Source organism: Dermochelys coriacea, chromosome 1, assembly GCF_009764565.3.
Source record: "Dermochelys coriacea isolate rDerCor1 chromosome 1, rDerCor1.pri.v4, whole genome shotgun sequence".
Taxonomy (NCBI): domain Eukaryota; kingdom Metazoa; phylum Chordata; order Testudines; family Dermochelyidae; genus Dermochelys; species Dermochelys coriacea.
This window is the reverse complement of record NC_050068.2, coordinates 36559140-36573928: the sequence shown is the minus strand read 5'-3', so window position 1 is coordinate 36573928 and position 14789 is coordinate 36559140. Positions and strand designations below refer to the sequence as shown.

General features: G+C 37.2%; 1 protein-coding gene across 1 annotated transcript in view; it reads right to left on the bottom strand.

Moving 5' to 3' along the window:
* Nucleotides 1-1131: 1131 nt before the first annotated feature.
* ATM (ATM serine/threonine kinase) overlaps nt 1132-14789 on the bottom strand; it is a 109839-nt gene continuing 96181 nt past the window's right edge. The window contains 9 exon segments of the mRNA XM_043504228.1: nt 1132-3159; nt 3283-3419; nt 4348-4411; nt 6744-6858; nt 6954-7040; nt 9624-9789; nt 10410-10559; nt 12834-12950; nt 14579-14719. Coding sequence (XP_043360163.1) covers nt 2979-3159; nt 3283-3419; nt 4348-4411; nt 6744-6858; nt 6954-7040; nt 9624-9789; nt 10410-10559; nt 12834-12950; nt 14579-14719 — 1158 coding nt within the window. The 3' untranslated portion in view covers nt 1132-2978.

Below are 14789 nucleotides of genomic sequence, written 5' to 3'. Positions count from 1 at the left end.
CATTTGCGCTTCATGTATTTATTAAAGGTCTTTTCTGGGTCTCTCACATACAAAGGAAAATCCAGGCATGTGGCTCAAAAATATACAATTTAGAAGTCAAATACAATATTCACTTTTCCAGGTCTTACTTTTAAAAAGAGAGAACTACTGCAACATACAAAAACGGAAAGAAAGCTCAATGCTTAAATGATGTCTGTTGGGTGGTATGGAGTACTGTGGCTTGACACCGGTAACTTCACTGTAATTAGTTTAACGAGGTTAATGTAACAACTGAGTCCTCAGAATAAATGCTAGTGTATCACACATTAACATCACTTAATTAGGTATTCCTCCACACAAGTAACATTGTCAATGTAAAATTAATACATGATCTTCCATTTTAAATAATGAAAGCATACATAATTTATATACATTTCTTTTTTGCCATTAATGCAGCTTGGGCAATGAAAACAAATTGATTAATTTCATTTTCTGGTCCTCATGCACACGACACTATAGGGGAATGTTTAAATTTAAAACTATCTCATCTCTGAAGCTAAAAATTAATGAACAGTTTATTCATATTAGATTAATGATTTATTTTAACAAAACCTAAATTTTGGGCCTACTTAGTTGACAGTGTCCCTTTCCAGGGGGGATTCTCCATAACCAGTGCAGTCGGGATACAGTTTACCCAAACACTTATGTGCTATATCTATACATATAACAGGAGCTAGAACCCTGGCCCAATTAAACTTGCGTCCCTTACAGTGATTTTGGTGTTTTTTAGAGAAATGGTGACAAAATTGCAGGTCGTAAAACCAATAGCCCAGATTTTAAAAAATAAGTGCCTTAAAAAAAGTTAAGACTCCTATTTCTGTATTTAGGCCTCTAGGTAAGTTACCTGACATTCTGATGTGCTCAGCATCTAGCAGCTCCCACTAAACTCATTCTGTACATTTGAAAATCAGGTTTCAGAGTAGCAGCCATGTTAGTCTGTATTCGCAAAAAGAAAAGGAGTACTCGTGGCACCTTAGAGACTAACAAATTTATTTGAGCATAAGCTTTCATGAGCTACAGCTCACTTCATCGGATGCATTCAGTGGAAAATACATTTAGCAACCTAACTTTAGGCACCTATTTTTGAAAATCTTGGCCAAAGGCTTTTTGCTCAGTGTCCTACTGCTTGCCATCCCACAGTTGCATGACAAGACCCTTCTCCTTTTCCTAGATGTCATTAATACTTCAGTATAGTGGGGCACTTGTCCCATCAGACATGTTTAATTCTGAGGTGTAGCTACAAACTACTGTCCCCCTAAAGGGAGTCATTTTCACTCTTCCCTTACTCTAAAACCTAGGATGCAATTTTAAAGTTGAATCCAAGACTGATGAGTGTCAGTATAAGTGTATGCACAGAGTTGTTGTAAATGTGTCGGTCCCAGGATATTAGAGACACAAGGTGGGTGAGGTAATATCTTTTATTGGACCCACTTCTGCCGACGAGAGACAAGCTTTCAAGACATACAGAGCTCTTCTTCAGGTCTGAGAAACGTATATTAGAAAGCTTGTCTCTCTCACCAACAGAAGTTGGTCCAATAAAAAATACTACCTCACCCACCATGTCTCTAACAGAAATGTGTGTCTGCATCACCACCAAACTAAAAAAGACTTGTCTTAATTTCTACCAGCAGTCTGAAATAAAATGTGTAGAAAAAATAAATTTTAAAATTACAATGAAATAGCAAAAATAAAGCAAACTAAGTCAGCAAAATGCTAAATTTTGCCAACACTCCAACATTAACTTACACTGCTATGAAAAAGGCAGAAAGTCCATATTAAGGATTTTGCTGAATTTTGTCAGATTTTGTATCTTTTATTTGTACTTTTTAAAATAAAACAAAAAATGTTTCAGGAAGGATTTCAAAAGGCATAACATGGACACTATGGACTGAACAGATTTCCCTATTACACATGCTTATTGACTATCTTACCAAAGTAGGCAGTTTCATATATTACAAAGGGGCAAGCAATGAAATGTAACTAGTAAAACTGCACACACTCAATAAACAAGTTGTGCATTCAAAATACAACTTTAAAGCTTCCAAAACATATTTATGTCAGATATCAAGAGAGTTTGCTCTTGAACCAGACCTTGTATGTCAGGTTTCAGCCCAGGATCAGTCTATTTTAATAGTGAGTTGGAGATAAAGTTAATGTCATTACTTAAAATGCTAAAAATCATGGTTTATACAAGGAAAGTGTCAAAACAATTTAAGCTACAGCAGCACAAAAAGCAGCACTATATTATATTTGGCTCAAAGATCATTTATCTAAAAAATACTGTGCAATGTCCCATTTTCTGATCATCAGCTGTCTAATTAGGCTATAAAATATACAATATATCAGTTCATTGGATATTAAATTATTTTTAGTGCGAAACTTTTATATTTAACATTTCCCTTTTTGTAGTTTTGTCTAATATCACTTCAACATCGGCTTTAAGATACAGTGTTTTTTCTTCTTTTGTAACACATTTAAGTGACTGATGTCTTTTAGCTTACAAATCATTCATTCAGTAGAGGTAATAATATAGTCTATAAATGTTACACAAATCAAGCTCTAGATGCTTAACTGATATCCAAGATTAGATGGATGTTTTAAAAAGGTTTTGCAAGAACATTGTAAATGCCATCTCACTGCATCTCACTATTCCTGGAAGGTCACAAGATTTTCTTGGTATGGTATAGAAACACCAGAATACTGCACTTGGGGTTTTGTGTATGGTGAACACAATTCTGGAGATCAACAATATAATCTGATAAAGATCATTTAAAAATTAAACACTTGTTTCAGGACTACTGCTTTATAATCTACACAGTTGATTCTGATATAGTATTTCTATTAAGAAACATCAATATGAAATGCTGACCCAGCCACCCTTCCCCCAAAATCTAACAGGTTTCCTATTCACTCTTTAAAATCTATTGGATACTTCAGGATCATACCCATGGCTTCCATCCTGGAAAGAGCCGACTGAGGTTTTTGGGATCCATGGCCTGCTGTATGAGAAGGTTCACCTGTCCTCCCACACTGAGCACTGTTCCCTCCTCTACACCTTTCAGCTTCTCCTGAAGCCTCATCAGGACACGTTCTGCAACTTTGTTAAAACTCTGGTCATCTCTGATAGCAAAATAAAAATGACAAATAATCAGATTATATATGGCGCCCGAATAGGATGAACAACTTTGGGTAAGAAGAGAAAAGTATAAAATCCAAGGCAAGAAATTAAGAAGCACCTCTTACCTGGCTTTTCGGTTACATTCCTGATCACTGGTATTGAGTGTGGAGTTGATGTCAGCCTCATCCTCTGGTCTCTGTTGCAAATACAACGCTTTCAAAGGATTCATGGTCCAGTCAAAGAGAGGATCATAGAGCAGCACCTACACAGGAAAGAATTATCTTTTTAAATTAAGTTTTAAACTACAACTAGTTCAGTGCCCTAACAGGAAGACATAAATAAAACAGCTGAAGCCATGCTAGACACATGGGTAAAATCCTCTTATTTGGCACAATCCAGTAGAATCAGAATGTCTCAATTAAGCAGACATGGTCCAGAATCAAAACCCTGCACCTCTGACCATTCCCAGACATTGAAGAACTTCTGATCCAATCCAAATTTGGCTGCATTGGCCCATCTCTAGAATTAAAAGGTCATTATTTTTAATGATTAAATATTGTTATTGGTTTTCAGTACACAATCTTATGCTCCTTTTTAAATTCCTTTTTAATTTTCAAATTATTAAGAAGCTTGTGTAGCAAAACATCATTGTTTCTCTTATTTTGTTGAGTGTTTGGTTGTGTGTTAGCATTGTTTTATGGTTGTGCCTTGATTATTATGTTCTTTAAAAGTAACATCATGTTGCCAGGGCAAAATAACCAAACTGATATTTTCTGGTTTCAGAGTAGCAGCCGTGTTAGTCTGTATTCGCAAAAAGAAAAGGAGTACTTGTGGCACCTTAGAGACTTACAAATTTATTAGAGCATAAGCTTTCGTGAGCTACAGCTCACTTCATCGGATGCATTTATGCATTTATGCAAATTTAATGCTTCCGATGAAGTGAGCTGTAGCTCACGAAAGCTTATGCTCTAATAAATTTGTTAGTCTCTAAGGTGCCACAAGTACTCCTTTTCTTTTTGCGAATACAGACTAACACAGCTGCTACTCTGAAACCTGTGAAAAAGCTTGTTACAAATATTCATTTGTAGTTGATAGTAAGAGTCATAAAACATTCCAGTGTGCATATATGAAGGCAGGGAATTAAAAGTTTTCTTTCAGTTTTCCATCAGAAAGCATGAAGAAACATTTACCTCTACGATAGTCAGCAAAGCTTCTTGGGAATTTCTCATAACAGTCATAGTCTTCTCACAGCATCTACAAAATTTTTTTTTTTTAAATACACATTTTTGAATTTTCTCCCATTTTAGTAAAACCAAAGAGTATTTTTCTATCATTTAAACAACTGGTATTCATACCCTTCTCAGAGATTATTTTACCACAAGATTATCCTCACTGAAGCTTCCATTTTAGAAAATGACTGAGGAATTTCTGACCTGAATTTTCTGTTAGCATCTTCTCTCTCCATTCTTCACTAATGGGCTAATGTCCCACACCTGTGAATTTGTAGGGGGCCCAGTGTTGTTGCTGGAGGCTTCAAGGACTAGCTGTCGAAGTGAACTACAAGGATGTGTATGCTGAGATTTTGGAAATTTGTTTTCCAAGTATGTGCTCCTCCCCCGCAAATGAATCTTGATTCCACTGTGAGCATGAAAGGGTCCAGAGTGAAAACCAGCTCAACTGTCTGCATGTTGTTTGTATTCAGCTGCCCACAAAGGGACATTCAGATGCGATCTGAGAATGACACATAATTTTGCACTGCACGGCATCCGGTGTGTAGTTCCATGTCCTCAAAAGGAATTTCTACAAGTGCATCCACTCAAGGGATGAAGCCAAGGCATGGCACAGCAATCCCAGCCACTGGAGATAACCGGCTATGGATGAGTCCTGACATGTCTGTTTTGACACTGGGTGAGCAATTCTCTGCATTGGCTTCGAAAGCTGTTCTTCATTTGAACAGGGGAATATAAATCCTTTGGAGGAGTGTCCAGTTTGAACTAGCCTGTTCCTCTGGTCACTAATTGGTCGTGCTACCTACTGCATGGGTATTGGTGTGTAACTTGCGACCTGAGACTTGCTGTGACTCTGGGTGCTGAGGAACACCCAATGTCCCTAGGGAGTCACCCATCCAAGTACTAATCAGCATGAGCCTGTATACCTTCTGAAGGAAATCCAGAATAGCTGGGTATCCGGGTTCTTGGGGTTTCTGTTTTCCCTTGATACCACAAGATAAACTTTATCTAGATTCAGATTAGACCTTTTGTGTTCAAGCTTCTTGAAGAAAAGTAAATTCCCTTTCACTTTGGAGAACAGTGCAAGCCTAATTAATAGTTCTGTCCCAACAGCCAAGCTGTCAAGTGTAAATGGGCTGAATGGGGGATAGGACCTTGGTAAAGGATGTCTGGTCTCATTTCTAGATACACTGGAGGGAGGGGTTTCTAACCTTATGTCTATTAGGTCAAAAACCATGTTCTCCTTGGCTAGTGCGCAGCTACATCTATCACAAGAAAACAAATCAAAACTGAAGTTATACAGAAGACTCTCAACACCAGTCTTACAAACGACCAGTTTTATATGAGCAAGTTGACATGCCTTCAAAGCATTGGAAATGCCTTTGCAGTGGTTTGAAGGCAAGAAGAAAACAATCAGAGCATCATACTGCAACTTATGCTACGTACGTACAGTGATTTTGAGGTGTTCTATTTTTATGAACTACTCACTGTAGGCTGCTCTAACAGCATAGGGTGCATAGAGCGAGTGCAGCCTAAGAGTGAAATTTGCGGATCTGCACATGTGCAGAAGGGACTCCTGGACAGAGAAGTGCGGGTCTCGAGGACCTGTTATGGTTGTTACTGCCTAGCACCAGTTTTCTCATCTTACCAAGCAACAGTTTCTGATTTCGTAACCTGTTTTTCTGTACTGATTGGTCAACTGATAATACATATATATATTTTACATTCTCATCAGTTCTTTGGCAAGCAATCTGGCTAAGGGTGCGTGTGCGTTTGCCCTACTGTGATTCTGCCTTACCAACAGAGCTCCAGTGCTTATGGTTTTACTTTCTTTTTTTAAATAAAGTTTATTATTTAAACTACTCACTGAGGACTCCAGAATTTGGATATCAGACCAGGTGGGTAGCAGGAGGAACCCCCAAAGGGGTACTAGTGCCACAAAAGGGAAAGGCCTAGCAGAGTGTGCCCCAACACTCAATCTCGAGTAAAATAAGGGGTCTACCGTAAAACAAAATGGTCAAGAGAAACTGCACCATCAATGTGTTCCATTGCCAAAGGGAGAAAATCTAGTGGCATGCACTGATGGGAGTCTCCAGCAACAACAACTGACCACCTCTGAACTCCATCAATGGGCAGCGTTAACCCATTAGTGATAAATGAGAAGAGAAGCTGTGCAACTGAAGGACAATATTAAAGATTCCATAATTGATTGTTACATGGTACTAATTCAGATTTGGTTACTCTCCATAGGAAGTTAAGTGTTCTCTCAACACTCTCTGCACTATATTACATATTATAAACAATCATAATTTAAGGGACCTTCTGCTGCCCTTTTACACCTAAGAAGCATCACTTACCTTCTAAAGACTCCCTCCACGCCAGTGATGCCCATCCCATCCACAATGTCTCTGGTTAACCTAAAGGGAACAGTTTCTGGTGTGGGAAGGATTTTGCCCTGTTCAAAAGCAACCCCTGAAATTCGATATATAGTGAAATGTTACAAAAATGTTTAGGAAAAGAAAATTGAAAGCTTTTTTTTTTTTTTTTTTTTAAACTTTTCCTCTTACCTAGATCTATGTGCACCAATTCTGCAGTTTGCTCATCTATCAGGATATTCTGTACATGTCTATCTCCAAGCCCAAGTATGTAACCAACTGAAAAGAGATTATCTCAAAATGAAGCTATCTGTATGTAATCATGATTTGTAAAACTATTTTAAATTTTAGTGTATGTGATTGCTCCTTAGTGTACATGATTATGCCTTACACATTCACCTTTGTAAAAATGTTGAAAATTCTAATAGAACATATTCATAGAATAAGCTTGATTTATGTAAACAAGTTAAAAGTAAGAGAAAAATAATACACAGTTCTATGTATACATGTAGCTCCAGTACAGAATACCAAATGTCATGCAACATGTTTGCAAACGAAGAGATGAATTAGATAAAATAGGTGAAAGTGTCTGCTGTTGTAAATGCGCACAGCTCTATTTCAGAAGAATTCTTCCCATTTGCATCAGCAGACAATTTAGCCCTATGACTTCATAAAACCAGTCCAAGTAAGAAAGTAGATTCATGGTAAAATAAAGAACAAGTCAAAAACAGTTAATATGGAGTAGAACTCACACATCTGGATTTTGCTAATCTATAAATACATACAAAAGAAGCAATCTTTCCTCACTTTTCAGCAAAACAATTTGATAGGAGATGCTGTAGTGAGTGACTACTAGCAAAGTTTCATATTTTTAAAAAACAGAGTATTTCATAAGTTCATTCTGGCATATAATAAATAACTACTACAATTTCCAAAATAAATGTACAACATGCATTTTGTGATGCATTATCTTTTTCTTATTAGCTGACAACAAACCCACTAATTTGTTAAATTCAGTCATTCACAAATAAGTCTCCGGGTCATATGTCAATCAGTAGATTCTATTGTACTGTGTATAACATATTGAATTCAAAGTATGGACATCATCTTTGTGTGTGAAAACGTATGAAAGACTATGGTTCTGTATAGGACTGTGTACACCACTTAAGCTGCATGTTGAGGTCTTAAACATGTCATTGGGCTGTGTACAGGTCTACAGCACAGGGATTTGCCCTAGGAGAAGGCATACATCTAGCCGTCACCTTCAGCCCCCAACTAAAACCTCTCCAACGCATCATCAAGGATCTACAACCTATCCTGAAGGAAGGCTCATCACTCTCACAGATCTTGGGAGACAGGCCAGGACAGACAGCCCCCCAACCTGAAGCAAATACTCACCAGCAACCACAAACCACACAACAGAACCACTAACCCAGGAATCTATTCTTGCAACAAAGCCCATTGCCAACTGTGTCCACATATCTATTCAGGGGACACCATCATAGAGCCTAATCACATCAGCCACACTATCAGAGGCTCGTTCACCTGCACATCTACCAATGTGATATATGCCATCATGTGCCAGCAATGCCCCTCTGCCATGTACATTGGTCAAACTGGACAGTCTCTACGTAAAAGAATAAATGGACACAAATCAGACGTCAAGAATTATAACATTCAAAAACCAGTTGGAGAATACTTCAATCTCTCTGGTCACTCGATTACAGACCTAAAAGTGGCTATTCTTCAACAAAAAAACTTCAAAAACAGACTCCAACGAGAGACTGCTGAATTGAACTGGACACCATTAAATTAGGCTTGAATAAAGACTGGGAGTGGATGGGTCATTACACAAAGTAAAACTATTTCCTCCCCCACTGTTCCTCACATGTTCTTGTCAACTGCTAGAAATGGCCCACCTTGATTATCACTATAAAAGGTTTTTTTTTCTCTCCTGCTGGTAATAGCTCACCTTACCTGATCACTCTCGTTACAGTGTGTATGGTAACACCCATTGTTTCATGTTCTCTGTGTATATAAAATCTCCCCAGTGTATTTTCCACTGCATGCATTGGATGAAGTGAGCTGTAGCTCACGAAAGCTTATGCTCAAATAAATTTATTAGTCTCTAAGGTGCCACAAGTACTCCTTTTCTTTTTGCAGATACAGACTAACACGGCTGCTACTCTGAAACAGGCTCAATATGTTCATCTTACATTAAATAGAGATTCTTGCCATGTTGTTTAGACCGAAGACAGAGCCTACTTTAACACTATTGGATGCCTTCCAGAACCTAAATATTTATTTTAACTCCAGAACTCAATTATCTAGGAGTTAAGGAAAAAAAATCAATTTTATGGAATCTTATTAAAAACCCACTTTTTGCATTTCCCTGTTAACTGGAGCAGCCGTTAGGTAATACCCCCTCCCCCCCAATTGAGTAGATTACTATAAATACCACTAATGATGCTGGTGCACAAAGAAAGTAAAAATGGAGCCTTTCTTTGGTTCAGTTCTTGGGGGAGAGAGGCGGGGGAAATGAGTGTTTGACTGAAAATATATTTTAAATCTTCTAGGACTTAAAAAAAATCTTATAAAAGCAAAACAGCAATGTTTGATACAGTCTTTCTAGTGAGACCAATGGAATCAGTGTTTCAATAAACTGGGTGCTGGAAGGCATCATTTAAAAAAAACAAAACACCTGTTTTTGTTATTCTTTATTTCCCATCCAACATGTCTTAGCTTAATTGCTGTTACTGTAAAATGTTCAAATCTCCTTGTTTATAGTTATGCTAGTTTATACCAACATTAGGTTTGAAAATATATTCTCTTGAAAAGAATGATAGTAGTTGCTTTACATACCGATAGATGATGTAGCTACACTGCGAGTATATGCCAATCGTTTTTCAAACCAAACAGCTGGGTCCAGGAATTTTTCCATGCAGAAATAGCGAAACACAGGTTGAAAGTTCTGGCAAATGTCCATAAAGATGTTGTATTTCTCTTCAGAATGCTGTTTTTGTGCATCCTTTAAACAAACCACAAATAAAGTAGACATGTTTTCACCCATTAACTAGTTTGGATGGAGCCTACTCCAATCTTTGGAAAGAAATACACAATGTTCTACTCCCATATCAAATGCTCTCTCTCTAACACAGATACACAATCTTGTAGCTGTGATAAAACTTCTTTGTATTCATGTTAATAATTAAATTATTTTCTAGTTTTCATAAACTACTGTGTTCTCTATGATGAGAAACACTGACAAATGTAAATTAATTCTGCAAAATATGGCATGCCCTGTTCGGTTTCCACAAAGGGTCCATTTTGAACTTCAACTGAGCTTTGATAATGAAAGGGATCATCACATGATACTATTGGAGATCCAACTATAGTTTGTTCCTTCTCATGCCAAGTTTTTACTTTATAATTTAGACTTTTAGTAACTAACCTCAGGTTATTGTCATATAAACCTGGAGATCTGGTTAAGTAGTTCTATTTCATTGCCTATATTCTCAGTTTTTAGTATTGTGCTTATAACAAAAATTTATTTAACACAATACTTCATTTTTTTTTTTAAAAGGTCAAAACTCTAAAGAAGCTCTGCATAACACTAAATGAGCAAGATTTTTTGCTATTGTAACTCACCATCATAATCTTTTGGCAGTAAGTACTACTGTAGTCTTTTGGCCTGTATCTCCTGTGAGCGCCCTCTTCAAGATTCACAAGGAATTCACCGATGGGAGCTGTCCCTGAGCACCACTCCAGGACACCACTTCTCTGAGAAAGGGGCACCACCTGGGAAAACAATACCAACACGACAAACATAACATGCATCTCTTAAAAAGGCATGTGTATTGGAGTAGACTGTACAATTGAGTTCAACATACCTTGTTATGACCCAGTGTACTTGGCATTTCCAGTGAGGGCTGCCCCAAGGTCAGGACAGGCTGCAAAAGGGAGAGCAGATACTCCCAAGACTGGTGGGTAACACTGAAGTTAAACTCCTCAACCAGTCACGAACTGTGCTTCTGATTCCCCACATTGGTTATCAAGAAGCAAAAAAGAAATCACATAGCCCCCTTTATTTCATCCCAATTCTGTCTCCCAATCAGCACCTAGTGCTCACCTAGGTCCAGTACAGTGAAAAGTTATTTTAAAAAAACCTCTGCTCATATAGACAAAATTTTCTTCTGACCCCAAAGGGTCAGCCACATCACCAAGTCAGTATAGGTTTGGATCTTACACAAAATACCACACTGACAGCCAATCCTTTAGTGTCTAAAACTAAAGGTTTATAATAAAGAAAAAAGAAAACAAGAGAGATGTTAAATGGTAAAACAGTCACATACATAAAAAGAGGTAAGAAGCAGGACTGAAGACAAAATGGAGAAGATGCAGCTACCTTTTATCGTCTTTTGCCATGCGGCTTTGTTTCAAACACAAGCTTGTGCCATACAGCATCACACTTGTTTTTATACAGCTTTTTCTAAGCACAACTGCAAGACCTCATTTTAGCAAAAGAAACTGCTAGGGAACCATTTACAGCTATTACTAATACTTCAATACAACATAATTACCCTGCTGAGTTTCCATGTTTGGTCAGGTAATAAAATGATGCAATGATTACTAATAGTTCAACACAAACTTCACAGGATTATTACAAGCAATTTCTTGGATTAAGATACCATGTAACAATTGCAATGAGCATATGTGAAATTGGAGATACAAGATGACCATAGGTTTCAGAGTAGCAGCCGTGTTAGTCTGTATTCGCAAAAAGAAAAGGAGTACTTGTGGCACCTTAGAGACTAACAAATTTATTAGAGCATAAGCTTTCGTGAGCTACAGCTCACTTCATCGGATGCATTTGGTGGAAAAAAAAAAAAAAAAAAAAAAAAAGATGACCATAGTGGTACCTTCTGACCTATCAGCCAGTTTTTAAACCATTATCGAATCTCACAAATTTAGTCTGTTCACTAGTATCTGGCAATAGATGTCCACATCACAATTGGCTCTAAATGCCCCTTCCTTGTTGGTTGCCTTAGCAGACTGAATTGGTAAGGAGACTAAACAATCCTCTGGCTATTGAGTGGTGGGTATCTCTTTTAGTTTTGATTCCTTCCTACTCCTTTGTTTTTTGTAAATCTTCTATCTTCTTGTCCTTGCTATTTATTGATGATGGATTATGAAAGACTCGAAATCTCATAGTAAAGAGGGGGTTTGTGTTTTCATGATCATATTTTCCATTATATACATTTAAAAACCTTATTAACACTTTTCCTTCCTCCCTGTCCTCCTTCATTTTGCATGTTTACAAAATATACCAAGTTTGTTTGAAGACTATTTAAGCAAGACAGAGTGAAATCCACCTATGAGTTCTTGAAAGTATTATAGGATACATAACAAATTAGGATAAATCACTTCACAGACTGAAACACACAGTTTCAATTTGTCAAAGAGAAAGCTCATTCAACTTTCATTTAAAAAAATTATCAGCTCATTTTAACTCTTTTTATAATAGATTTGTACACACCATACACATTAAAGGGAAGAAAAAGAGAAAAAGCTTATGTCCAAACTAATTTTCTATATCCAGAAATATTAAATTCATTCTTTGTCTCATCAAACACAGTTCCAACTTTCAGATCCTGCATTTGCAGATTTAGGAAGTTGAACTTGTAAGGGATCCTACAAGACTGAAATTAAAGAGAAATCTTAAATGATCTTGTGTGCTGAAGCCTAATGGTCAGCAGCTTACAACTGAGTGGCAGTACATGGCTTTCTCATTTTACTGTTCCAAGTCTGTGCAAAGAAATCTTCCAAGAGTATTTAAATAGACATCAGGGCACCAAATAATTTTTCTGTGGACTTTTATTGTCTGTGGAAAATTAAATGGTAGCCTTTGTTTTATCTGAACTCTGCCCTACCCGAGGACATAGTTAATTTCTTGACAACATACAGTACTTTTAGCTAGCTTTTGGATTATAGAGATAAAAGAAGAGAGTAAAATTGTCACACTACACAAGTGCCATTTATCACAATTCTGCTGCAGCAGCAGCTGGAGACTACCTTATATCTTCGGATCGTGAGTTTTCTTTTTCTGGTTTCAGTGTTTTGCTGGAGCAGTGTATTGCACATCTGGAAAACCTGCTGCATGACAGCATCCTGTCTCAGGTCATCCCGGCCCTTTAGAAGAAATACAAAAAGCAATTAAAGGACAATACTTCTAACATCCAACTTCTTCTTTATTGCAATAAAGGTGCTCTTAGAAGAGCAACAGCCTCCATAAAACATAAAAATTAAATATTCTCCTATCCACCCAAGTCAAGCTATGCAAATGTAATTAATACTTGGTTTTGTAGTATACTTCAGAAGCTTGAAAATAAAGTTGTTCTACCAGTTTTTATTCCTTCTTCCCATGTTAAACATTTTCTTTTTGATTTTTAGGGTTTCCAAAACCTATATAACTTACTTACGTAGGCATGCTTTTAAAAAGATTTCATTTCATTCACCGTTACACCCTATCCCATAATTAGCCATGAGGACTGCAGATCGCAGCTTTTCCTAGGGTCTCAGAGTACCACAACTGCAACACAGTCCTAGTTACCACTGCCAGAGATCTGTAAAACCCCACATTTCCCAAGAGTAGTGCTATATCACTATGCAATCAGATGGGCTAGAAATGAAGTGAGTTCAACTAATGCAGTCACTATTTTTAAAGTCACTTGGGAATGTATAAATGGAGTTAGAGATCATTAATCAAATCAATCCATTCTAAAGTAACTTTTCTAGACTCTTGTATATATGTTTGAAATTTCAAAGTCTCTGCTTTTAAATTCTCTCCAACTAGTAATCCTTTTATTTCTAAGGAAAACAAGACTAAGCACTTAGAATAAAGAGGGCTGGACTAGATGACCTCCTGAGGTCTCTTCCAACTCTAATCTTCTACGATTCTATATCAATAAGCATGAACTTCTGAGCACATATTTGCTTAGCAGTGTGAAAATAAAGTGCTTTATTTCAATATACACTCCAGCCACTAGAAGGAACATAAATAATCACACACTTCAGCAGGTCTCATATTCTATCCAGTTGTGGGTAATAGTACATGTGCACATTGTAGGAGGACAGATGTATACAAATTAGTATATTCTATAGATACTTGGTGATTTCTTTTTCAAAATAAAAGGAGTACTTGTGGCACCTTAGAGACTAACAAATTTATTTGAGCATAAGCTTCCGTGAGCTAGCTGTAGCTCACGAAAACTTATGCTCAAATAAATTTGTTAGTCTCTAAGGTGCCACAAGTACTCCTTTTATTTTTGCAAATACAGACTAACACGGCTGCTACTCTGAAAACTTTTCAAAATACTTATACAAACAAACACTCGAAACAACCCATACTGGGGAAACAGACAGAGATCTTAAGTGATGCACCCAAGCACATAGGAGGAGTCTGCTAGAGAGCTGGAATGAGAACTTAAAGAGTTTCAGGCTTTCATTCCTGTACTCAGATCACAACTTTCTCCATGGCCCTGATTTTTAAAGGTATTTGGGCATTGCTATGCCTAACTGACCTAGGAGCCTAACTCTCATTTTCAAAAGGTGACATAGGCAAGTCTCGTTGAAGGTCAGTGGGACTTAGGCTCCTAAATGCTCATGTCACTTTTGAAAATGAGTGAGGCTCCTAAGTCACTTAGGCATTGAAACACTTAGCAAAGCAACACTTAATGCTTTTAAAAATTTGGCTCCATGTCTATGGACTTGTAGAAACAGGACACTGCTTTCTGGCAACTACATCATATAGAGCTCACCTTGACAAGTTGCCTCCTCTCTTTTCCATCTGATCCTATACAATCTATTATTTTAGGCAGATTCAGGCCTCCTGCTAAGCGAAACTCTGGCTTGAATGACCTTATTGTCACCAAATTTTCATATTTCCCAGTAGGGTCCACCTGAAATTATAATTAAAAATTACTATAAAATATCAGATTCATTACACTGAGGAAAAATGTTTCATCATCT